This window comes from Trachurus trachurus (genome assembly GCF_905171665.1).
Source record: "Trachurus trachurus genome assembly, chromosome: 9".
NCBI lineage: Eukaryota > Metazoa > Chordata > Actinopteri > Carangiformes > Carangidae > Trachurus > Trachurus trachurus.
In genome coordinates, this window is record NC_139895.1 from 21,720,026 (window position 1) to 21,745,796 (window position 25,771).

The 25,771-nt window shown below is 41.0% G+C and overlaps 4 protein-coding genes across 8 annotated transcripts in view; 3 read left to right on the top strand and 1 right to left on the bottom strand.

The window, feature by feature from the left end:
• Window positions 1-1,064: 1,064 nt before the first annotated feature.
• LOC310991088 (RILP-like protein 1) lies at window positions 1,065-6,819 on the top strand. 2 transcript variants are annotated; one of them, XM_083978660.1, is made up of 8 exons: window positions 1,065-1,537; window positions 2,081-2,231; window positions 3,576-3,697; window positions 3,790-4,065; window positions 4,162-4,350; window positions 5,147-5,304; window positions 5,383-5,481; window positions 5,769-6,819. In XM_083978660.1, the coding sequence occupies exons 1-8, from the start codon at window positions 1,244-1,246 to the stop codon at window positions 5,860-5,862; spliced, it is 1,383 nt and encodes a 460-aa protein (XP_083834786.1). In that variant the 5' UTR covers window positions 1,065-1,243; the 3' UTR covers window positions 5,863-6,819. The 2 variants fall into 2 exon arrangements, with proteins under 2 accessions (XP_083834786.1, XP_083834787.1); XM_083978661.1 differs by having other exon boundaries at window positions 3,579-3,697.
• A 448-nt stretch (window positions 6,820-7,267) lies between these two features.
• On the top strand, window positions 7,268-9,700 carry rilpl2 (Rab interacting lysosomal protein-like 2). Its single transcript, XM_083978533.1, has 4 exons — window positions 7,268-7,690; window positions 7,797-7,948; window positions 8,714-8,836; window positions 9,309-9,700. Exons 1-4 carry the CDS (start codon window positions 7,397-7,399, stop codon window positions 9,328-9,330), a joined length of 591 nt encoding a protein of 196 aa, XP_083834659.1. The 5' UTR covers window positions 7,268-7,396; the 3' UTR covers window positions 9,331-9,700.
• Window positions 9,701-11,276: 1,576 nt separating this feature from the next.
• On the bottom strand, window positions 11,277-14,777 carry kmt5ab (lysine methyltransferase 5Ab). Its single transcript, XM_083978885.1, has 8 exons — window positions 14,562-14,777; window positions 14,235-14,338; window positions 13,562-13,709; window positions 13,108-13,318; window positions 12,931-13,018; window positions 12,698-12,757; window positions 11,925-12,115; window positions 11,277-11,781 (listed from the first exon to the last, which is right to left on the bottom strand). Exons 1-8 carry the CDS (start codon window positions 14,569-14,571, stop codon window positions 11,571-11,573), a joined length of 1,023 nt encoding a protein of 340 aa, XP_083835011.1. The 5' UTR covers window positions 14,572-14,777; the 3' UTR covers window positions 11,277-11,570.
• A 5,415-nt stretch (window positions 14,778-20,192) lies between these two features.
• LOC310991429 (membrane-associated phosphatidylinositol transfer protein 2-like) overlaps window positions 20,193-25,771 on the top strand; it is a 44,345-nt gene continuing 38,766 nt past the window's right edge. For all 4 annotated transcript variants that reach the window (XM_083979128.1, XM_083979130.1, XM_083979129.1 and 1 more), the window contains exon 1: window positions 20,193-21,055. The gene's annotated coding sequence lies outside the window, so the exon portion shown is untranslated. The remainder of the gene's footprint in view (window positions 21,056-25,771) is intronic.

Genomic DNA, 25,771 nt, shown 5'->3' on the forward strand with positions numbered 1-25,771 from the left:
AACAGTACAAGATTGTCTCAGAGGCCTTGAAATGTACTGTACTGAAGCATTAAATAATACCTGTAAAGATAAACAGTCTGAATAGGAATGTGCAAATCACACCCAGTAAATATCTACACTCATCTCTTGAATGTCCCTTTATTAGAGGAAAACCTGGATATTATGTTAAAGCATACACATGCACACAGATATCAGATGTAGGTGTCCTTAAATTATCAATGTTTTTCTGTTAGGCAGAAGATGACGATTTAGGGTTAGTAAATGTACAATATGAAGGTGTTCATGTCCACTTTGCCTCTGGGAGCTTTTCTTACAGGGTCTTAAATGCATCTTTTTATGTTCTGTCCTTTTCCTCTGTATGAAATGTCTTTATACACTCAGATCTCTTAATATATTTTAGTAAAGATAATGGTGGTTTCTCCTTGTAAGAAGTATAAATGTACAACAAATGAACAATAAATGTTTGATTTGACGTTGCTTATGAAGGTTTTTTTTTTAATGAAGTGTGATTATTTTGTCCAGTCTGTAGGATTACCTGCAATAAATTATTTTACAGATTAAAATGGGTGTAAATCACTACACAGATAATAAAGAGAGGTTTTATTGGTAGCAAAAATATTTCTAATGAGAAATGAAATCACTTTTATGCAAATGCATCGTTTTTAACTTAATAAATATTTTTTGGAAATAACTGAATTTAATATAGGCTGCTCGTGCCTCACGTTCACTGGTGTTGGGATATTTTAAAAGCTTAATGATGGGCTTAAAAGGTAACGCACTAATAATATCACGACATGCGCAGTAGGTCAGCCTGGAAGGAGGGTTGCTGCCTTCAGGAGCTGTAGTTAATATCTAAATATATTCAAACTCCGCGATAACATGGCATTCATTAAAGTGCAAAAGGACCATTTATGATTACGGTAGAATTCTGAAAGAGGAAGTATCATCAATAAAGTGTGTATTGACTTGAACATAGGTTATTTTAGTATTTATTGCAGATGTCAGTGACATGTACGAGGTTTTGCTGTGCCAGTGAACGCAGCACCAGACTGCTGCCTCACCAGACTTCGGCGAAGTTGAAACTGTCAACAAACCTGAGGAGGCTCAGGTTGACACACACATATAGTTTATGTAAACTCGTTTTTCTCCGGCGACTAAGGGTGTGCTGGTGCTCGCAGTGTCAGAGGAGGACAGAGAGATATTATGTTGAGTGTCGGAGGAGTAAACAGAGCAGAGGACAGACATGGAAACCTGCTGCGGTATGTCAGCGCTCAACAAGCCCGCGGCGGAGCTGACGGTCATGGACGTGTACGACGTAGCGGCGGTGCTGGGACACGACTTTGAGCGGATTATCGACAAGTTTGGGTGCGAAACTTTAGTCGGGGTCGTGCCCAAAGTGGTGCGGGTCCTGGAGCAGCTGGAGGCTCTGGTGACCCGCGGAGGAGCCGGACAGGAGGCCGAGGAGCTGCGGAAGGAGCTGGAGAGGCTGAGGCAGGAGCGGAGCGACAGACACGAGCAGGAGAGGAAACATCAGAAGGTGTGTGTGTGTGTGTGTGTGTGTGTGTGTGTGTGTGTGTGTGTGTGTGTGTGTTCGCTACCTGTCTGTGCATGTTGCGTACCTGTTTCACCTGTCTGTCTGTGTTGTGACCTTTATGTTTAAATTGTCAGAGTTCAGGTAACGAAATGACGTTTACAATCTTTTTTTTGTTGTTGACATTTTAAAATAGCTCTCTCTATGTAATAAACTATGACATTAGCCTATAATAACCAAAGAACACCTCATTCATTTGTGGTACATCTTACTTACACTTCACAATACTTAATTAGCTACTCATTTACTGTAGTGGACTCAAATACCTAAAAAAGTTAATTATAGCTATATAATGACATTACTCTGTAGGTTCAATCTGGCATATTTTCAGTTTGATTTCAGAGACAATAAGATTTGAAATGAAGTTTTGTTGACTTTCTCGTGCCCTCATGGATGCAGCTGAGCTGTATTGATCCGTGTCCACCAACAGTTGACTGCTGGTGTTTTTCTTCTAAATCAACAGATTTTTTCATTATCTCCTGTGCTCAGGAACTGGAGCTTGTGGAGGATGTGTGGAGAGGAGAAGCCCAGGACCTGCTTTCTCAAATCACTCAGCTTCAGGCAGAGAACAAGAGGCTGTTATTGAGCCTCTCTCTCAAGGACTCCCCCGTCACAGAGGAGGACCTGCAGAAACAGGAGGGTGGGTTGTCTGCAGACAGAGTTTTGGAGGTTTTAATATGACTGATGGGATGAGAAAACAATAATGTCTTATACATTTATTATAACATCAATTTATTCAACTTTATTATATAATCTAAACAACTGTTGTTAATCAGGTTGGGCATCGGGCGTAGCAAATCCTATCTATTATATACATTCAATCACAAAAGGCTACTGACTCAGTTTAACTGCCCCAGCATCCCTGGATAACGATAGAGCACTGGTACGGGATTGGTACTTGTTATTAGTAAATACCTTGAGTTGAATTGTCAGAATCCGAGTCTGTGTAAAATCTATATACAGTGATTATACTAGATTGTGATAATTAAAAGGTCATAGTAGAGCTGTGTCAATTTTAACTTTATTTATTCATCCGGAGGTCATTCAGGCATTTAAACAGCTGCTGTCAGTGAACAAAAATAATATCCTGTGGAAATATTAGGGCTACATGAATAGAAATATGTCATGCATAAAGTACATTAGTTATAATAACAAAAGCATGCTTTGAAGTCTGCTTCCCTTTGAAGTCCTGCCATGCACATTGTGTTACATGTTCTTGTAATGACTGGACACTAAATGAGTTAAGTCTGCGGTGCAGAGCTGATATGTGTGTCACGTGTGTATGCGTAACACAGATTTGTTTTGCGCAGATCAACCATCTGCTGCAAGTTACACATATTTACTCTGTGCAGTCACGTGAGATTGTACAGTTTATGCTGCATGCTTGTGTGGTGACATGAAAGAGCAGGCTGTGAAGAGAGGCAGTCAGGGGCTTTTAGAAGAGACTATTTTTGAAGCAGACCAAAATATAGCTCCTGTGTGAGACCTGCATGGGCCACAGCAGCAGGCTGCTTATAAACACGTACATGTAAACGAAAGGCTGCTGCATTACTCTGCTCACTGGCACAGTATTTTTCTATGAAATGCATTCATGGTGTAACAGGCATCAATACCATTAAGGGGGATACTGTAAGACTTAAAGAGACTTTTGTGTTAACTGAAGTTTTTGTGGTTAACTTTAAATTGTGTATGTTTTACAGAGCATAAATATAAAAACTTTATCTATAATGTGTATAGTGTGCAGCTCAGTTTTCAGAGACTTGAAATGTGTAATCCATCACAGTGAACATTTTCGTTTAAGCTACACTATTATTATGTTTCAAATGATTTGCAAAATGAGTCTGTGTTAAAAAAAAAAAAATTGATGTGGATTTTTATCTGTTGATGGGAGTGGGAGTGCACATCCTCTTATTAGACTGCAGTGATGTTACTTGTGTAAGCATTTCCTCGTTTTTTTTGTTTTGTTGTTTTTCTATGACACCAGCAGGCATGTCGGAAAAAGAAAAAGAAATAATGAAGAAGCTGGAAGACTTGGTGGATAAACAGAGGGATGAAATCCGTGCTAAAGACCATGAGCTAACACTAAGAAACGAGGATGTTGAAGCGGTGAGTTTTACAAGTGCATTTTTAACAATTTCTGTTAACAATATTCTGTCCTTGACCAGAAGTCATAAAACTAAAAATTCATAAAACCATAGCTCCAGATGCAGCAGCATCGGCTAATAAGGATCAACCAGGACCTTCGTCACAGGACAGGAGTGATGGAAGCCCAGGGAAAGGCGCTGATCCAGCAGAAGGCCGAGCTGGAGGCTGTGGTCCAGGCTCGGCAGCAGGAGATAGGGGCTTTGCAGCTGGAGGTCACGAGGCTGAGGAGAGAGCTCCAGGAGTTGGAATTTGAGAGAGAGATCACAGAGATAATAGACTGCTCCCTTCCACGATCAGGGATGTCACCGCCGGCATCACCACAGATCATCGTAAGGAAACAAAAAAAATGCTAAACGGGCTGTTGATGAGCCATGATTGTAATTATGTTAAAACTGTGCATCTGTGTTGTGTCACATAAAATCTAGTCCTCAGAGGCAGCGCCATGTAACTCCTGCAAAACGGACTCAGTGTGGGTGGAGTGTGGAGGTGACCCTGCTTTTCTGGCAAACTGCTTTGACCGCGACAAGAGTCCCTCTCTTCTCCCAAAGTCATCCAACAGAGAAAATAATGAGGTGGAGGATGATGAAGATGAGGACACGACGGCTTTGTTACTGGTAACATGTTGTCTTACAGCTAAGGCCCACTATAAGACTATTTCTATTGGACACAAAGTATTACGCCTCTGCTGGTGTGCACTATCCTTAAAGCCACTCTGGCCCAATTCCAATCCGACCCCTCACGGACTCACTGACTTAGAGGCGCGTTCACGGGAAGTCCGTGAATGTGTGAGGGCTGTTCCGTTGTCAGATCATCAAGTCAGTGAGTCAGTGAATGAGCCCTTACTGCCCCCTTACTGTAAGTCAGCACCGATGCTGACTTTGGGTAGGGGAATTACCCACAGTTCATAGCGTTGTGAAGTCAAACACATGAGATGCCGTCGGAACGCAAGTGTTAAAAAAAAAAAAAAGTAAATTACCACACGTAGTCAGAGAGAGCTCCGCCGCTCTCTTTATTGTTAATGGACAAGAGCAACAACCAAAAAAAAGAAAGAAAGAAAAAAAAAGAAGAAGTTTACTGTCAGTATTAACGTGCAGTTTGGGATTATTGATGATGATTTGATCAGATCTGATCCAGGAACATTTAGTTTTGAGTCCGTCCACCTCACACACCTTGTGCACGTTGAAAGTACGGTAAATTATCGGCCCAAGACCGGAGTCAACAACATTTTGTTGTCAAGGTAACGTGTCGTGAGAGTGTGTAAGTGCTGTTCCATTCATATTTACAGCATCTGGACCCTCACAGACTCTCACACTCTGTCACTTACAGCTGACGTCACCTGAGCGTCTGAGCCACCTAATTCTTTGACCATGTGGTGCAAAGAGAAATACTCAGTGTGTGTTTTAACTGCAGAGGGCACCGACTGATGCAGAGGAGGAGACAGACAGCCTGGAGCAGGACTCGGACAAACCTTGCTTCACTCTGCAGGAACTACGAGACGTGCTGCAAGAGAAGAATGAACTCAAGGCCCAGGTGTTCGTGCTGCAGGAAGAGCTGGCATATTACAAAAGGTCTGCTTTTAGATTTTTGTCTTAATTTTACAAAACACTGACGCAAAAGTTAACGCTCACCTCTTCCATATCCCCCAGTGATGAGACTGAGGATGACATCAGCTCCCTTTTTTATACTTCTTCTCCTCCACTGTGCTCCAGTTCAGCTGATCAACCTGAATCAGGAATTAGACGCTTGTGAGTAACACATCTGACATGACAGGCTTTTCTTGATACACCAGGGTTTGTCCTGCACTTGTCAAAGAGGGACAGAAGTTTACGCCCTAGTTTAATTTCTTCTCAGTATAATCTGTCACCACTGTATTTTATAAACACCATTAGTGAACATACTTATCTAATTTTATAGGAGTGTTTATGTGTTGCCTCTGATGCTTTTTGTGTATACGCTCTAACTCTGAATTTCTCTTCTGTATCTGCCCTGCTGTGACCCCACTACCCCTTTCCCATTTTTTCTCTCTGGACAGGATCTTCACGGCCATAATGCCGATGGTTGCAGCTGGTTTGATTGCAGACGATCCCACATTGTTGCCAATCAGAAGACTTGTTTCCTTTGTATGACCTTATGTTTAAATTCTCCCTGGACAATTGCTCTTATTTTATTTCCTCATATCTTACCAACACCGGTCTTAATTTACAAGAACTGTTAAGTGCAAGTTTAGAGGCTGTATTACTCGATTATTTTAAACTACGCAGTTGAAACTGTGATGAATGAACTGCGGTTGTTTTTAGTGGCATCATCTTCACATTGCTAGTATTCTAGCTGACCATGTTGGACTTTTGAGGCAACTGGCCAAACTGGACTTGCTTATGACCTCTCAGGGTTTTGTTTCTTCATTTACCATCTGTCATTGCTTCACTTGATATGTAATGGTGCAATTTTTCATTTGCAATGCTGCACTGGCTGCTGTATTGTCAAAAAACTTAGCGTCAAATGTTTTCACTATAGTGTTTGGTCCTAGTGCAGAAATGTTATTACTCCAATACATAATGTATTTGTACATAAGACCTGTCATATGGAGTATTCTGCACAGTATGAAATTAGTTTTCACGGGCACTTTAAGCATCCTTAGTGGCCTTAGGATGATATAATCTTGTGTTAGAAATAGTTCCAACTGCCATAAGATTCATAAAAGGTCAATAGCTATGGGTCTCTGACGGTATATATACATATGATATTAAATAAGGGTGTTTGAGTTGGGTTTCAAGGTTCAGTGAAAGAGGTAGATGACCATTGACCTCTGTTTTCCTCTTAAAGACTGAATGACATCATGTGCTTAATGCCGGCAGAGTCAACCTCTGAATTGTTAAACAGAGCATGTTACTTAGAGCACTACTGCCTGGCAACACACCATGTTGTTTACACTATACACACTACAATCATACTGGTGATACACCAGGGCTCATATATTCCAACAATACTGCATACTGTTAAAAAACAAAACAAAACATGCTTTAATATTCAATATGATAAATGATAATATTTCAATATGTGTCAAGTTGCATTTGTAAAATGTTCTCAATAAAGCAAAGATTTTCTTTTTTAATTTGTGTCATGTGTCAAGACATGTATGCTAGATGATATAGCTGGTGTTTATGTCCATCAAATTGTGTGTGTGTTTTTTTTTATGAAATGCTATACATTATCAAAAATATAAATAGTTCGCTTTCATAAATAGGCTATGCAATGACAGGGCAGAAAACTGAGAGAATAGTCACAATCACGTGCTTTCTCACCTGATGCTGATAGTGATAGAGAGACAAGCGGGGGGAAAAAACTGAGATATGTGACTCACATGTCCGTCTCACTCGCTCACTGCGCTGTGACAGACAAGGTCCGGGACAGCGGAGAGAGAGAGACCTCTCTTGAGCCAGAGACGATCTTTGTGCTACTCACCTGTCGCTAGGATACTTTGCCCTCCTCCGCTGCCCGACGCGCTACGCCATTGGCGGGCTGAGTGATGGGGGAAGTGTCGCTCCTCTGACTGAAAGTTGGTTACCTTCTGCCTGTGAAAAAAAGTAGAAGAAACAAAGCGAGTGAGAAGTCGCTGGTGGATAAAGTTAACTTTGTTTCGGTGTGTTTGGGAACCTCGCCATGGAGTTTGGCGAAGAGTCGTCGCCCGCTCTGGCGTTCGAGAAGGAGGCGTTCGAACTGACGGTCGAGGACGTTTATGACATCTCGTACGTGATCGGACGAGATTTGCTCAAAATTAGCAACACGGGAGAAGAAGTGTCGGATTTGCAGTTCAGGATAGTGCGTGTTTTAGAAATGTTCGAGACCCTGGTCAATAAGTACAACTTGTCTCTGGAGGAGCTGAAAATGGAGCGGGACAACTTGAAGAGTGAACTAGACAGGATCCTGAAGGAGAGCTCCTCCGGGCAGGGCACGGTGAGTGTTACAGCAGGGTCATGTCATCCGTCTCGTTCCGCTCAATTTATACTTGTCAGAGAAGAGAGGATGTCTGAGATTATTTTTCCTTGTCTGCTGTCAAAAGCAAACAGCAGGGCCAAACCAGCTGGTGGTGGACCTGACGGACCCCAACAGACCGCGGTTCACCATGCAGGAGCTGAAGGAGGTTCTGCAGGAGAGGAACCAGCTGAAGGCTCAGCTCATGGTGGCCCAGGAGGAGCTGCAGCTCTACAAGAGGTGAACAGCTGAGCCTGATTCAAAACACATGAAGCAATGAGAGCATTAACAATACCTTGCTACAATGCAAAACTATTACTTCTGATCATACAGCAGGATTTATTGTAGGGCTGTTGTGGCACCACATGAGGTTGTGTAGGCCATGTTACTCTGGAAACTCCAGTAATATTCATCTGAATGGTCCAGCTTGTTTTTTAAACTAACACACAATATCGAAGACTGATATATAGGTGTTGCTGAGATAATCAATACAGTGGACAGTGACAGTATTAACATTATCCAGCGCACCTATACACCAGTTATATTTCACTCTATTTTGTTAATAATTATGCTACCCTACTCTGCTACCTTTTTTTTTACTAAGTCACACAGTGTTTCTACAACTACTACAGACATTTCTAACTTGTAGTAATAAGCTGTAGTTGTTTTTCTGTTGTTCTTTCCTCTTACCATATTCCTATTCTAATTATAATTTGACAAATTAACCACAACAATATCAGCCCCACAATTTGGCAAATTTTGTAAGCATTGGCAGAAGAAAGGATCTGCTCTGCTGGTATAAATGCCAAACCAGTGTCCCATTTTATTTATACTTTAATTTTTCTGATAACAAATTCTAGATTTGATAAAAAATCGTCACTTGTACATCACATTGACCGCCAGTTGACAATGTGGGTTTTGTTTTACAGCATCTTTTTGATTTACAGTCCCTTGTAGAAACACAAAATATTCTCAGTAACCATAACTAATTAATTTCTTCTGCAGTGGGATTCTGCCACAGGGTGAACCAGCCATGGTGGAGGTGGATCTTGAGACACCAACAGCTAAGGAGCCCAGTCCAGCCACGATAAGTGATGTCAAAGAGGAGAAGACAACCATAAGCAAACTGTGAGTAACAGGCTGAATTTCTTTCTTTGAATAATGGACAATGTGAATGTTCAGACAACAAAGAAGAAATCTGAGTAATTAAGATATTTATTTCTAGACAGGCACCATATTTAGCTGTCTAGGATGACTAGGTTTTGAGAAAATCTACAGCAGCAACCGCATGATGCTGAAGTAAGCGAGGAGGAGGAGGAGGACTGTTCTCACAGCCTGTCTCCTGTCTCATAATGATATACTTGTGACCAAATAAATTCATGCCTACGCTGAGGATGTTTGTGTGAGCGCTGAATGAGAGAAAAGAGAGAGAGAAGTTGAAAACTGGCAGTGCGTTTGCCAAACTGCTGTCAGTGATTACAGGCTGCCGTGACACAACCTTGGTTTCTCACACTGGGCAGTTTTACTCTAATGTTCCATGTTTACCCCTCTCCATGCTAAGCAACTCACTCTGACTAAGTTTTTATTTTATTTTTTGTAGGTTTTCATTCAGGCGAAAATAAGAAAAACTGAAGAACTGACCATGTAGAAGACAAACAGGATTTGTCGGCACATTTTTTCTCTCTCAGTTAACCACTTTTTTATATTGATTTTTTTTTACATTGTGTATTTGTCAATCTAACAAGCACAGTATTTTGTACTGGTAATTTTTAACCTAAGATGGTTTATAGTAAGAGTTGTAATGGAAACACAGTATGAAATGTTGATGATATCAAATGAAACTGGAAAGTATTATGTAGCTACTGTTGGAAATTTTGTTGAATGTATTCACCCACAATGTAGTTACCTATAGGCTTGACATTAAGTCTTCTGGTGGCTTTGTGTAATCTAAAACACACTTTCTGTCACTCTGAGCTGTCAAATAAATGACACCCCCCCCAAAAATTAAAATAGCTCAATATCATCACATATTGACCAGCATATTTTGTTTGTTTTACCAGTAATCTAAGGTTTAATATGTAAACCTTAGATTACATTTCTGTGACAGGTTCTGCTTCTCATCTCATCTCAGTGTAGTTGAATAATCTCACACACCATTAACTACACAGCATCACTTGACCTCACAAAGATTTACATGTTTTGGTTTTGTACAAATACTCAAAAGTATCAAATGGTCAATCTGTGGAAAATGTCTCAAGCCCACACTATTTGTTGTCAGTACTTAGTTACCACCCTCAGCCAATCCCCCAGCATGGTCCACCCAGATTTGTTTGACTCACTTAAAGGGATAGTTCAACATTTTGGCAAATTGGCCCATTGCCATAATCGCTATAGTCATAGCAGTAGGTTCATTACCTTTAATTGTAGGTGTAAGCTATTTTCAGTACGGCGGAGCGCAGCAGCTGGCTGCTCAGAGCTACGCTATGGAGGCTAATGGAATTTCTTGGTTTCCCTCATTAAACTCATCAAATTCAACATCCCAAAACTCCACAGCGCTTTTGTAGACAAGTTGTGACCTGCACAACCACCACGCTATGAGATAATGACGGAACGATACGAAACGGAGCCGTTTTCGAGGTAAATACAGGGTAAATACGGAGACTGCTTGCTGAAAAACTGTCCCTGAACGCAACGCGCATCAGCGGTTTTGTATGAATTTACCTCGAAAACGGCTCCGTTTCGTATCGTTCCGTCATTATCTCATAGCGTGGTGGTTGTGCAGCTCACAACTTGTCTACAAAAGCGCTGTGGAGTTTTGGGATTTTGTATTTGATGAGTTTGATGAGGGAAACCAAGAAATTCCCTTAGCCTCCATAGCGTAGCTCTGAGCAGCCTGCTGCTGCGCTCCGCTGTACTAAAAATAGCTTACACCTACAATTAAAGGTAACGAACCTGCTGCTATGACTATAGCAATGGGCCAATTTGCCAAAATGTTGAACTATCCCTTTAAAAACTGACTCACCACTGCATTTAGCAATGGCTTTGACCTACAGTACCAGTGGTTGGCATGACCATGCATCACTCAGAAAACAGTCAGCCAACCAAGAGAGGCTCAGAGACTACATGGAAGCACCACAGAAGAGTTGTACCCTAACCATACGTGTGTGTTTTTGGCATGGATATCCACATTTAAAATATTTGAGTCTTAATGTCCTTTAAAACTCTCTATAAAACATTGTTTGTCTTTGAAGCTGCAGATTTCAGAGAAATGTCCGTAAAGAAAAACATTTGGTTTGAATGTTTTTTACCTCTATTTTGTGGTTTGTGCCACTATATTGCCATAAAGTATTATCTTGACAAACTGTGTTTCACAATGAAAATAACAGTTTAGTGCCCCAGTAGCTCAGATGGTTACACCACAAAACCCCTGGATCCTCTTGAACATTAATTATGCTACAGATGGAGTGCAATGAGATTTCAATTTCATTTTATTCTATTCTTCAATTTACAGCACAAGGTAATAATTTACAATTGCAAATTGGATAGTCAGAATTATATTCATTACAAAAGGAAACTCCATGGACAATGTGAAATACGACTATCCAGGAGAGAGATGCTTCAAGCTCAAGTCTCTGCTACATTTGGGTAAGAAATATATAAAACCACTCTAAAAACAATTGTTGCAAAATACATTTCATGAGTTAAAGTCTTAGCCTCCATTAAAGAACAAAAATGTTTTACACTTCATAAAAAAAAGCATATGGAGGACTGTTCATCAGTATCTTTTTTTCACAAAAAGGGTGAGCAAGAGAACAGAGAGCACCAATTCATCTACAAAAACAAACACTTGTGGGTTGAAGTTTCAGTATTTGAGCCAAGGGTGAGCCGAAATCGAGTCTTTACTCCGATCACCGTAGTCATAGAGCAGCTCTTCATCTGCTTTGATGTCTCTGGATGCCACCAAGATCAGGTGTGGCGTACCATCAATGGGATGAAGCTTAGTTTGGCAGTTTCCAGTTTTACTGTGGTTAATCAGTCTTCCAAGACGACTTGTTTCCTTTGTTGCATCAACACTGTAATACACGAACAAATGAGACTGTCACTACGACATACTGTATGACAGGTTTGCAGTAATAATTGATAACTCCCAGACAGCTGATAAGCTGAACAAAGAAACTACACAAAATGTGTTCAAAGTGGTGACTTCTGAACTTACCAGTATGTTTTTGACAGATATTGGAAGTAGTACATGTAACAGCCCGTTTGGGGATCCTGAGCATACTGGGCTTCTCTCATTTTAGCCTCAGCTAGTTCCAGTAGGTCTCCATGGTACTCCACAACAAATTCTCCCTTCATGAAGCCACTGACAGCAAATACCCCTCTTCCTTTTCCTTCTATGTGTTTGACCTACATTCAAAAGTAATCCAAATACATTCAACAGTAATAAAGTATTAGTCTAAAAGACTGAAAAACTTCTTAAACACACTGAATGTTACATTTGCCAGAAAGAAGAAATCCTCAATGTCACTGATACAGAAAACATTAAAGGGACAACGAGGAGTTTCTATTCGGTTATAAAAAAGTCTCACATTAATGTGGATGAATCTCCGCTACCCACACTTGTTAATGGGCCCATTTTCGATAAATATATCGTTCTGTCTCTATCGTTATTTTGTTATTATTAGTGGTGGCGGAGATGCTGGTCGAGCCGACCAGCGTTTTTTACTTTCGGTTTCGCAACGAGTCATGAGAATAACGCAGCTGAATCGCCGTTTATGGTCGGAACTACGACGGTATGTGAACCTCTTTGAACCTCTGACTTTAATTCTTGATGAATGAAAACATGAGTCCGTCTTGCGCCGGTCGAAATAATTTTACGGTGCGCGCGGAGGCTCAAATGTAGTGTGGAAACGCTTCGCTTTTCCAAAACTCCTCGTTGTCCCTTTAAGTAAGTATGCACTGGACTTAGAAACAGCATTAAAAATGTACCTGCAGTCCTTCCTCCATGCCCTTCTTTATCAGGTCATCGATGTGATTGTGCTCCTCAATCTGTTCACAATTTGAGTAATTATCAAAGTTAAGCTTTATGTCACAGTGGAGTTCACAGTTTTTATGGACATGCTTTCACACGGATGGGAAAAAACAAACAACCATTTAAGAAAACAAATATTAGGATATTAGAACCTAACTTAAATGTACAACAGTCCTGATTTCATACAAACCTTTAACTCTTCCTTGGTTTTTCTGTTGCTCCGTCTGATTGGATAATAATCTGTGACCTTTCTGTTTTGGGGAGCTTTTTTTTCCATCCTGAGAACACAGATGTTATCACAGAAATTACAATAATGTAATGATTATGAATGAGCAACTTTTAATATTATAGACATGTTGGCACTCACTTTTTTGCTCTGACTTTGTTGCCAGTTCTATTACGAGATTTGGATGCTGGGACTTTGCCATCTGCTGCAGACCTGGCATTTGTGTTTGTGGTGGACTCCTTTTGATTAAGCTGGTCATTGAGTTGCTCTCCGGTCTCATGACTGTGACAAGGCATTTCAGGGTTCTGCTCTTTGGACTCACAACGCTCAGAATTTACTTCATTGGGCACGTCTAAAATGAGGAAGACGCAATGAATTAAATTGACAGAGACCCTAACCATTTAGCCTTAATCAAGAGAATGGCGTTTCTTCAAAAACACAGCAAGGTTGTGTCATAAGATAGTACTTCAGCAAACACTGCTACCATTCACTGCACCGGAAATTTGTCTGTAGACATGTGGATCTGCTGACCGCAAAGTAACCCAGGGATGGGCAGCAAAATGGCAGTGAGATAACATGTATTCAAAATAATCACCTTTTTTTGGCATCGACGTGTCAGGATTAGCTGCATCGAATTCATTTCCTTCCTGGATCAGCATGCTTGAACTGTCACTCAGAGGAGATCTGGGTTTGCTGGGACTCCGTAGACTCTGGAAAAGTGAATGTACTTTCCCTACACAATCCTGCAAAAAAAGCAAAACAACACCAACCTAAAACTAATGTACAGCAATCCCCAGAGCAACACTAATGAGATGAAGTAAGTTCAAGATGCTGGAATGTGGAGGCAGATAGGCTGTTAATAACAGTGAACAGACTGCTAGTTGAAATGTGTTCATATCTCAAACAATTTCAGGTCTAGGGCCAAACAGATGGCAGCGGTGTGTATATGGATACACTTTGTTTCTGTGCCTAAATCTAACCATTGGTAAAAGTTATAAGGGTGCTGCACAACCTGAGGGTATGTCTTTGTTGCAAGACTCAAAAGTGCGTAGCTCTGAATACAAACACCACGCAGCTTCCTGCTGTCTGCTTGGTTTATGGATGGAGACTACATCCGTTGCTACGCTGCCAGGGCTGCACAGACAGGACAGGACCCTTGCAAAGCATATGTCTATGTTGCACAGTGCCATGAGTGTGAAATTGGCGTCTTGGTTTTCTATTCCAATATGCGAACAAGCAAAGCATAAAACCCAAACAATTAAACTTACCTTGTTAGTTTCTGGCTTGTTTTCCTTTGTGTCTTTCCGTGAGGTGACTTTATGTTCAGCAGCGTCCTCAGACGTCTTGTCGGTTTTCGGCACAGTTTTCTTCCCTTTATAAACATGAAAATAAATAAGTAGCATATAAACAATGCTGTCTAATTCACCCAACATTGCACAAAGCAACCATTTGCGTTTTATTTGTAAATATCAGCCATGTTTATTTAAACAATGTTAGTCCTCGCGCTAGCTCGCATATCGCAATTAGCTACACATTAACTACAGCTGTCTATATAACGCGCACACAATGTAACGACAGGGCGTTAACACGTTTACCTTTTGCCATCACAGTCACCAGAATAAAATCCACAGAGGGCGAGGAGTAAGTTAAATGTCGCCGTGTTTACTTGGGTGTCCCAATAACGACAAACATTTGAGCAGCACACTGCGAAGAGAGGAGGGGGGAGCGTGGTGGATTTAAAAAACACACTCCTCCTCTGATTGGCTGTTTCGACCACGCAGGCGGGGCGCGCGCTTGAAAGTAGTTCTCTGATTGGCCGCGACTCCAACTGACGCACAGCCGCAGTCGGCAAAGAGGCGAGTTCACGTCTGCTGAAGTGCATCGACCTACAAACAAACACCAGTGAACTCCTGCTGTGATGCTGAAGGTTGCAGTAAGTGAATGTTATCTCAGTGGGAAAACCTGAATTAAAAAATGATTGTAAAATAAAACACCATCCAAGAATTATGTAAATTTTGTGTCTCAAAGTGTTTGCTTTTTGTCCACCTCTGTACAATAAACTGTCTGACTTAAAAAAATAAAAGTAAAAAAACCTTCCACTCTCAGCAGATGAATTTGTGAGCAGTCTTCCAATGATTGACACAGCACAGTGAACAACACAAACACATTCTGAGTGGAGGGAGACTCTGAAGCATGATTCAGTTCATACAATTTAAAATATTCCATTTCCTAAACAGAGGTTTAGATAGATAAACCCAAAGGAAGATGTAGTTATGCCTTTCTCTGAGCAAACAAGGGTTCATGTCAGGTCTGATTTCTAATTTTAAGGTGAATCTATTATTATTATTTTTCCATCCAGAGAGTCTTGGGACTGGAGTTGGCATCAATTAGGAACAATTGACAATATCTTGGTTGAGACTGAAGCAAAACATGTCAAGTCTATTAGGTTCATGAGCTTTTGATGACATCTTGAGATAAAATGGACAAAATGTTATTTTGCTAAATTAACCAGTAAAAACGTCAGTGCTACAGTTGTATGTTAAATTGTTTTATCTACATGTTTAATATCAAGTATCCAGTAGTAACACGTGTGTGTCTTATAAGACAACCCTCTGTGTTTCCATATGCCACACCAACATTTTACACAGTGTCATTCTCAGGTTTGGAGTCTGCAGTCTGTGCTTCTTTAAACAGTCTTTTTCTCTCCAGATTCTCATGTGCCTTCTTCTTCTTTTCTTGTTTCTTCAGGACAGACTCCTTCTTCTTCAAAACTATTTCACTCAGTTCTCCTTTATATGCGACATCAAGTTTCTCTCTCATAATGTCCCGGGCACGTTTTCGATTTATGTCCACAGATCTGGTTTGATGGCACTGGAAGGAAAATGGTTTCAAAAAAATGAAAACAACATTGTTAATAAATCCATTTTCATCTCAATGCAAGATGATGCAGTGGGCATCATCTCAATTTCTTCTGAGCACTTTATGGACTTAAGTGTGACACAAAACGTTTAAGAAATGAATTACATGGATCTTGATGTTTATTTGTGTTGTCAGGTGCTGATTGCAAAAGAATTGACTTTTGGAGATTAATAAAGTAATTCTTGACTTACTTCCCTAGATAGCTTTGATTTGGGTCCTTAAAGGGATAGTTCAACATTTTGGCAAATTGGCCCATTGCCATAATCCCTATAGTTATAGCAGTAGGTTCGTTACCTTTATTTGTCGGTGCAAGCTGTTTTTAGAATGGTGGAGCAGAGCTGCGAGTTGCTCAGAGCTACGCTACGGAGGCTAATGGGATTTCTTGGTTTCCCTCATCAAACTCATCAAATACACAATCCAACAACTCCAAAACGCTCTGGTGGACAAGTTGTGACCTGCACATTCACCACGCTATGAGATAATAACGGAACATTACCAGACAGAGTTGTTTCAGAGGTAATTGCAGAAACTGCTTGCTAAAAAACTGCCCCTGACGAGAACGTGCATTAGCAGTTTTGCATGAATTTACCTCTAAAACAACTCTGTCTGGTAGCGTTCTGTTATATTGTGATGAATGTGCAGGTCACAACTTGTCCACGACAGCGTTTTGGAGTTGTTGGATTGTGTGTTTGATGAGTTTGATGAGGGAAACCGAGAAATCCCATTAGCCTCCGTAGCGTAGCTCTGAGCAGCTTGCGGCTCTGCCGTTATAAAAAACAGCTTGCACCGACAATTAAAGGTAACGAACCTACTGCTATGACTATAGGGATTATGGCAATGGGCCAATTTGCCAAAATGTTGAACTATCCCTTTAAGATCTACATATGAATACCATTGACGACAAACACCCACTAAATTAAAAGGGGGTTTACCTTGACAACAATCCCAGTGGGGATGTGCTTGAGCACCACGCAGTTGCTGGTTTTATTTGTGGCCTGTCCCCCTGGTCCAGACCCTCTCACAAACTGCTCCTCCAGTTCGTCCTCGTCCAGCGCAGGAAGGTCCACCTGGCTCTTTTTGCCGGCTGCAGAAACACATGTCAGTCCACTCGGAAGCGGTCGAGAGACACTGGGAGAAACCCTCAACACGACCCGACAGGACACACTGTAGATAGATCCGATGAACGGGAAAAGTCGTGACATTTCTTCAAATCACAGTGAAATGTAAAGCGAAACTCGTCAGCTCGGCGAGTCAACATGCAAAGTGACTGAGAGCATTGCATCGCGCTGTATGCCCCATAACAGAAACACCAGCTGCCCCACTCAAAGACGAATTAAGTGCATTTCATGTTTCTGTAACCCTCGGTCATGGACGTGTGCTCTTGTTGTCATCCTGCCATGTCTTCCTCTGCGCTCTCGTGACGTATCGTCCAATCAGCAATCAGCTGCGTTTTTCTTCGTGGGCAAAATACTGTAGTCGGTCTGTGTTGACGCTCTGCTGCCGCCGTGCGCCAGGTCGTTGAACAACACCCCGAGCAGGTAGGAAAGTACACCAAGATGCATAAAACAGGTAGGACTTTTTACCTTTTTGTTTCTTTAAAAGTTCATACTCTGAGAACCGTGACAGTTTGTTTCGGCGACAACAGTTAGGTCCGACCAAGTAATGTGATGGATAGGACGAGAAGCATGAACGGTGATGATTAGACTACAGCACTGGGACTTTTAACGACGTGTATCACTCCGCTTCACAGGTGTGTCATTTACCGCCCATCAAAGCCTGACATCAACATTAACTGCAACAAACTGCAACCACAAAGTTGACTATATTTTTTAGAGATAATTTGAATTGATTATGTCTGGTCGTCAGAAGAGGATGATGTGGAGGGAAAAAAGCCTGGACTGTGCACACTTGAGGTAGGCTAACTGTGTAGTACAAGGTGTCTCAGGTGTGTTTAGCTAACCTATCAAACCTATCAAATGCTACTTGAATGTGTAATGAAATTTATTTCAGGGGTAGCATTTTGATAGTCCAATAACATCCTATCAAATGCTCCCGCCATGCATTCATGTAAGACTACTGATCACGTCACTGCCACTGTAGGATGAATGGCAGCATATATAGATATACCATTTTAATATTTTTATTCAATAGGCCTATTTCAGGGGTAGCATATTTTGATAGTCAAATAAAATCCTATCACTACTGATCACCTCACTACATGCATTCATTCATGTTAATATCAATTGATCAGTATTTTTTCAAAGCAGACATTTGGCTTGTCATATTAGGAAAGGTTTTTTATTTTTTATTTTTACTAATAACATTAAAGATGATTTAGCTGTAGTTATCTATCCAGTCAGCCAGGCCTTGAAACCAAAGCAACTCAATCGGTAGGAGTCAAAAATAATTTTATTACTCAGTTTCCTTCTGTGACCCTTTGGACATACCAAGGAGAGACAGAGACAAGGTGCTGTGCCTGCAGAAGTGGTTCAAGAAGTTTCTTGGGACTTGATACTTTTTCTGCCAGCAAATGTGTCATTTTTCAAATCAGTTATACCTGCTGTAAACCCAAGGAACCCACAGCCTCTGTTATCCATGAAATTATCAATTCATGTCTACTGGAAGAGCAATTTCAATATTAGCCATGGGAGACCATGATGGAATGAAATAATAAATAATGACCACTTCCCTTGACAGCACAGCAGGTTTGCTATTTTATTTATTTATTTGTAACATTCTCCTCAACTTATTCTGCATTTTGCATCGTTTAAATTGTCACAACACATGACTGTTGGATTAGATGCAGTTTCATATTTATAATGTTCATCAGTTGCAGGCAAGCAGTCCCAAACACATGTGAAAGAATAGCTATTCCTAAGAAGGCACAATTCATTTCATGAAACTGCTGGTGCCCATTTAAGCCTATGAATACATCTAATTACAAAAAAGGCTAATATAACATATGGCTATAAATAATTGAGTGTGATGTAATGTTTCCTCTTCTGTCCCTTGACAGACTATAAATAGTAAATCAGAAATCTAGGCCACACAGAAAAGACAATCTCTCTGTTGACCTGTGATGACATCTCTCTGATATTGCACGTGGGCAAGGTGGATTTCTAATTACTTGAACTTTATCTTTAGTGCGAACATTAATACTGGCGCTCACTTTGGTACATTTCAACCTTGACGTTGTCATTCTTATGTTGACCTCGCAAAAGACTTGCCTTTCCATTATGTAGGCTACAACCAGCTATATTCAGAATTAGACCTGCACATTTTTTCTTGTAAATGGTTTAAACTTTAAACATAGAACTCTACAATGTTTTGAGCAGAGAGTTGACATCTCCACTTCCAAGCCTTCACCTTTGCACCAGCATGGCAACCGCAAAACACCTCTTCATCTCAGCTGGAGTAGCCGAGGGTGGCATCCTCCAGACTCGCTCTGTTTTCAATGAAAGAAGCTCCTCTCCCCACAGAAGTATCCATCAGGAGTTGACAAAATATGACAAAATCATAAAAATAAAGTAAAGACTGAGTAAAATCTCTACCAGACTTTGCTGTTACCAGTTGAAGTGCATGTTATGGAAATGTTCTGGCATGTCCTTTATTATGTAAAGCACTAGATCAAAGTAGATTTGTGGGTGGGTGGGAGTCTTTGGTGATTGAAAGCTTTGTGATTTGTTCAGATTTGAACCATTTGTTGTGATGTGGGACATTAGGCCACATTAGGCCAAGGTAGTCAGTGAAAATACTATCTTTATTCTGTCAGCTGTTACATTCTTAGATAGGCTTCAGGGTTGGTTGAGTAAATTAAGAGTTAAATAAGATACACAATGGCAGTAAATGTACTACAATATCAAAGCAGAGGTAGCCTACCTAGAATCAGGCACCTATGTTTGACTTTATTTGCATGCCAGACAATATGACAAGGATTACAGGCGCTGACTGCTACAACATTTACATTTGCAACTCTTCCTCCTATAACATAATAATGGTGTCTAAGGAAATATACTACATTGCCAGCAGGAGGCGTAGCCTACCACTATCGAAACTGCTCAGATGATTGTTTGTGCGAGTCAGATTCGTGAAGTCGACAGAAAGGAAAGACAAAAACCGGAAGTAATGTGACCAATCCTGTCAGTGTTAATGCTGCCGTGTAGTATTTTTTTTTTGGCCACCGTATTCTCAGTTTCATAGCCTCGAAGGGCTTTGAGTGTAAGAATGAGGAACGGGTTTATTTTTCGACATAAAACCTGACATTATCGTTTGGAGAAGATAATAGCGAAGTTATACGCTCAGTTGGAAAGCCGTGCTTTGGTCATGTTGCACATTTTGCAACTCAAAACATCCCAGACGCGCAGCAGGTCAGACCTTTTATTTCGAAACTCCTACCGGAAGTGTTTTACCACACTAGCCAGCTTGACAGCGCTGTGTCGTGTCTGAAAGGACTGTGAAGTCTTGCAGCGGTTCAGACTTGCTTGAGGAGTGACAACTTGCCATGGCGGGTGCTCCCTGGCTGCTTGTTCCTCACTCTTCCCGGTTGTGCGGACGCAGGCGACAGCCACTGGATTGAGCCCGCTGCCCGGTTCGATTCCCCTTTTGTGCCACAGCAGGACGAGCCGAGCCGCCAACTCCTGCGAGGGCAGCTTGGATATTCAAGGACATTTTAACGTTACCATCGCTACGTTGGCCTTGCCCCTGCCGATTGAGGAAATCCAGCGTGCGATTCTCCGGCGCAATGATGTATCCAGATTTTGTAAACACGGTCAGAAACGGCGGCTGATATTATGTAAGAAAATAACAACAAACAAACCCAAAACAAAACAAACAAACAAAAAAAAACCCGGGCTGATGATGTTTCTCTACGTGTCATCTTTGCATGTCGTACCCACACCCCTTCCTCTGCTGAGGGGCCAATACAAACGGCGTGGAAAAGGAAATCAGTGGCTGACTTTCGATGCGTTCACCTCAATTATGGCATTGTCTCCAGACCTCGTCAAGTCGGCGGCTGCTCGGTGCTGAAGGGAAAACCCGTGTCGCCGGTGGAAGTCCAGACCCTCCGACTGGAAGCGCAGGGAGAAAAAGGGGGCTGATGAACTTTGATTTGCTGAGTGCTGGAGTGTGGTGAAGGAGCCAGAGGTGCATCGCCTGCGTGCATCAGGTCCAGGTATGTGATGAGCATTGCAAGCCATCAATTTGTCATTACCGTGCTGCCATGTTGCTAGGTAACTAACTGACGATGGGTTTATTCCAGTTCACATTTCTAACCATTCACTGCGTCGTCATGTTGAATAAATCCCATCTTTCAAGGATTGTGATAACCATGTGCTGTCATAGCTCACCATTAAAATTGTTTAGACTAACTTTGCCCTCCTTCTTTTGCCTGAAGAAGAAGTGCGGCATATTTTGTATGCCATGTCCCTGTTGCTGTCACACAGGCATGCTCGTTAAAGCTGCTGAAATGCTTTCCCTCTCCCTCTTCCCTCTGAAAGCTGTCCCCATGTTATCATACACTGCCTCCAATAACATCCTAAAATAGGAATCGTTGGAATCACAGGTGGATTTTTCAGGCGTCATGTTCTTACCCGGTTGGCGTGTGCTTTTCTTAAAGACACTTAACAGTGACACCCAGACCCCCGAGATGACATCCAAGACCTTATTGCATATTATAGTGTGTCCGATTTAATATGGTTTAATCTCAATCAGCAGGCTGGCTATTAAGTGAAGGAGAGTCCTAATGTAATAGGGCTGCAGTCAGCTTGTGTTTGACTTAATGACAAAACCTGCTTGTCACAAGCTTATTTCTTTATTGTACCCCCTAGGACGGTCTCTGTTTCAGTATGATTTGATGAGTTTTTCAGCATCAGGAGTCATTCCACTTGACTCAGCAGGGCCTGGGTGAGTCATTGAGACAGTGCTGACTTGGAGGCTGTGGTGTCCGTTGTCCAGATGATGGCTATGTTATGAAGGCAGGAGCTGCTGGCCGGACCCTCCACTGTGAACCCGTACTTTATTAACAACACCACAGCCTGTCTTTGAATTAAAAATAATCTGACAGTAGTTTTGAGAGCTATCTATGTAAACGATCACTCAACAAGATCCAGCCTGTACTCTCGAGTATCTCATAGGAAAAAGAATGCAGGAGAAATGTAGCACTATCATCTACATAGGTTTTTATGTTGGTCCTGGGCATGAAGAGCATAATATGCACAGTGTGTGCTATGTCTCTTTGACACGTCAAAACTTGCGTCCTGCCTCCTGGGACCCATTATGGGTTGTCAGTGTTGTGCAACCCACTCTGCATCAGCTGTTCTTTGATCTTAAAGATTTCGTTGGTTTGTAATTTCTGAAGTTACGTAGTGTAGTTTGCAAAAATGCGTCTTGTTTGATCTTTCCTAAGATAAATCACAGGCAATTTGAGGACAGATTTTGTGTTTTGAGTCACTCTTAGTTTTTACGTTTGGACAACACTGTTTGTATGTTCCTCATTTCTGATCCGAAACATATAGCCTAGGCTATTTTGCTGCTGATTGTTATCATGTACTGATTACCACAAATGTTCCTCTGACCAAAAAAAAGTCTAAATTTGTATCACAAGCAAGTACACCAAAAACACACTTGCCTGCCACCTGTTCTTCAGTAACTGAAGTGCTGCTCTGCTGATTAAGGGCAGACTGCTTAAAGTGAATGCAATCGATTATAAGCATCAGCATCACTGATGACCCAGAATTCAAATCTTTGTCAACACCTGTGATGACCTTTTACATACCATGGAGATTTCTTTTCTGTGGAAGTGACAGTTCTTCAAGATATTTGTCTAACCAGTTTTCAAATGGAAAACCATTGTCCCCAACCCCCAACGGAGGCACTCGCACAAATACACAGGATAAACGGACATGGTTGTGTTGACGATACAAATTTGAAAATATATTGTGGCTTTCAGACTTCAGCTTATCTTTTTGTCAGCTTATCCCCATTTTCTAAATCGTCATTGAGAATGAATAGAAGAAAATAAGTCATTCTATGACATGGTCTCTTTTAGGGTATTAGTTGTATTTAATATTAAAATATATTCAAGTTAGTAATGGTTCTGATCTGCTCAAATCCTCAGTGTGGAAGGGGGCAATGCTCATGTTAAATGTCACTCATGCTGAAGCATTTCTGTGGCCATTCAAATTCAAGCATTGTAATCTGTTTTTTGTTTTTTTTCTTTTCTAAATTTGTTTCACACATTAGCCCCAATCCAAAATACAAATTGTGATTATCTTTGCAAGTCTGTTAGTGCAGACACTGGGACTGGGCCATGCTGTTGGATAGATTTAACTCAACAACGTCTAATCACTCTAATCTTATTGCCGCACTGTCTCGTTTTAATTGTTAGCTTCTCTTAACAGCACAAGATGGGTCTCTTTGAGATGACACCTAGTGTTTTAGGTTAAGGTTGTTTAAAACAATTTTACATTTCTTGCTTGTTTATTAATTAATTAACTAATGTTTTGGAAGAATCAATTGGACATAGGCTACCTGTTTTTAATTCAGAAAAATGAATTGTATTATTCAGTAGCAAAGCATTTCTTTTGTTTGTTTGTTTGTTTGCCTTTTGTTTAAGCATGTTTTAGTACATCTACAGTAGGCCAAGGAATCTTAGAGGACAGTAGTGACAGGCTGAAACCTGATGACTCTCAGGTGCTTCTCTTGAATCTAATACACCAGACAAAGTATCACACTACTGAGGGAGAGAGAGAGGAGGCGATTATGAATCAGTCCATTGTGAATTTGTTTTGTTCCCTGTGTGCACCAATAGTATTTCTTGAATTAAAACTATTTAAAGCAGGTCTAAAGCCAACACAAAGGGCTACACACTTACATGACCTTTTTGATAAATGAGGAGAATAATTGCATTCAGATACTAAGCTAATGTTTGCTCATTGATGTCACACAGGTCTCTCTCTGTTGGACTAAAATGACCCACCACTCCTCTAATGTTATACATTTACAACATCTTGATGGTCAGGAGGAAAATTCTGCAAGAATATGTAAATTTATGCTGTATGTCTGAGTGAGTGTGGAGTGGAAAATTCCTGACAGAAGAGTCTGTATCTTGTGAGCAAGTGTCCCAGCCTTGTTTGAGTATTCATAGCACTGCGTGTAATCTGTGAGTGTGTGTGTGTGTGTGTGTGTGTTTTTTTCATCCTCACATGCGACCGGTCTTCTGTGTTCCTTTTACGATCCCCAGTTTGCTTATATTTGTCTTATTGCATAAGTCAATAATACTGTTGCAAGTAAGGAAACCAGTGACAAATGAGTACACTACACACAGTCACCAAGTAGCAACATTTTAGTCGGTGAAGGAAGAAAAGGCTCACTTCCTGTCAGTTAAACTTTGAATGACGTATTCAGCTGCTCACCACATCTTTTGGTTCCATGTCTGTACTATTTGAGCTGATTATCAGATGAGATCACTGACACAGGAAGAGCAGAAAAACCCTACTCAAGAGGTAAATAAGGTTAAGAATTTTCAGCGTAGTGTGGGTTCAACAGCTGTTTGTTGCACTGAAGGATATACACATATCCTTTTCAATTGTGTTGCACCATCTCTGTTATGAAATAGTGGTTTTACCATGCATAAGTTCCTCACAATTTACGCAGTCTGGTCAAAAACAGAGTGGCGGGAGTCTGTTGCATACTGATGTCCTGCATCTTGCATACCACCCACCTATATGCACAATTATTGCCAGCACCACCCAAGAATATAATAAAGGCCAGTTGATAAGATGCCATGCTTAATGACAGAGATGGAGAGGCTGGACATTTTCATTCTTTATTACTTACTACTTTTTTTTAAGTATATTTTTTTGCGTTTTTGCGTTTATTTGATAGCACGCAGTATAGATAGACAGGAAAGGGGGAGGCAGAGAGAGGGGGAATGACATGCAGGAGAGGTCTGCCCGATGCGGGATTCGAACCGGGGACGCCTGCGTTGAGGGACTGTAGCCTCTACATGGGACGGCCTCCTTAACCACTGCGCCACGCACCGCCCCATTACTTACTTACTTCTATTCGTATGTTCTGTCTGTAAAATAGACAAGTCTTTACCCCATAAACTCTGTTTGGTTCAGTTGGTGAATGGTTCGTACTGTTTTGTTGGCCAGTTTCCTATGATTACTTTAGGATATTATGAAAGTCAATTTATTCTACAGCTTGGCGTGTTACTGTGTGAATGCAATTTGTTAAATGAGCTTAGAGAAAGATGCTGAAGGTATTACATGGGATTCACAACAAGCCTTTCATGTTGTCTTGGACTCTATGGTCTTAAATTATTTTTCCCACAGCTGATAACTCCGGGGTACAAAAACTCATGTCATGTTGGCATCATTTCTTTGACAGTTTAGAGACTGATTTTTATTGGCATTGACAACACCACAGGGAATGTATTTTTTCTTCTAAGAACTTTTAAAATGTTAAATAATAAACAAAGCCACTGTATAATTAGCCCCTGGCCTTTGTCTTCATGTACTGTCCATCAGAGGACAGCCTGTTAACTTGTTGGTCAGGAGTGCTGGAACAGGAAATAGCACTAGATAAATGTCCCAGCAGTTGCTCAGGGTTATTCAATCTGATATGTGGAATTTTGTTTACCGTTATCTGTTCATACAACAAAGTGGGTTTAGGATTATAATTCATGTCTTGTCCTGAAATAAAAGTGAGATTTAAACAGTTAAGAAAGGTGAATATGGATTTTTTCATCTTAAATTGACTTTCTCTGTCCCCTGCACTCAGCTGAAACATTGTCATCATGATCAGCCTGACGTTTACTTTGGAACTAGATAGTGATAATGGTCAGATGAAGAACATTACTTCCTGTTGGTTTATTCACACACAG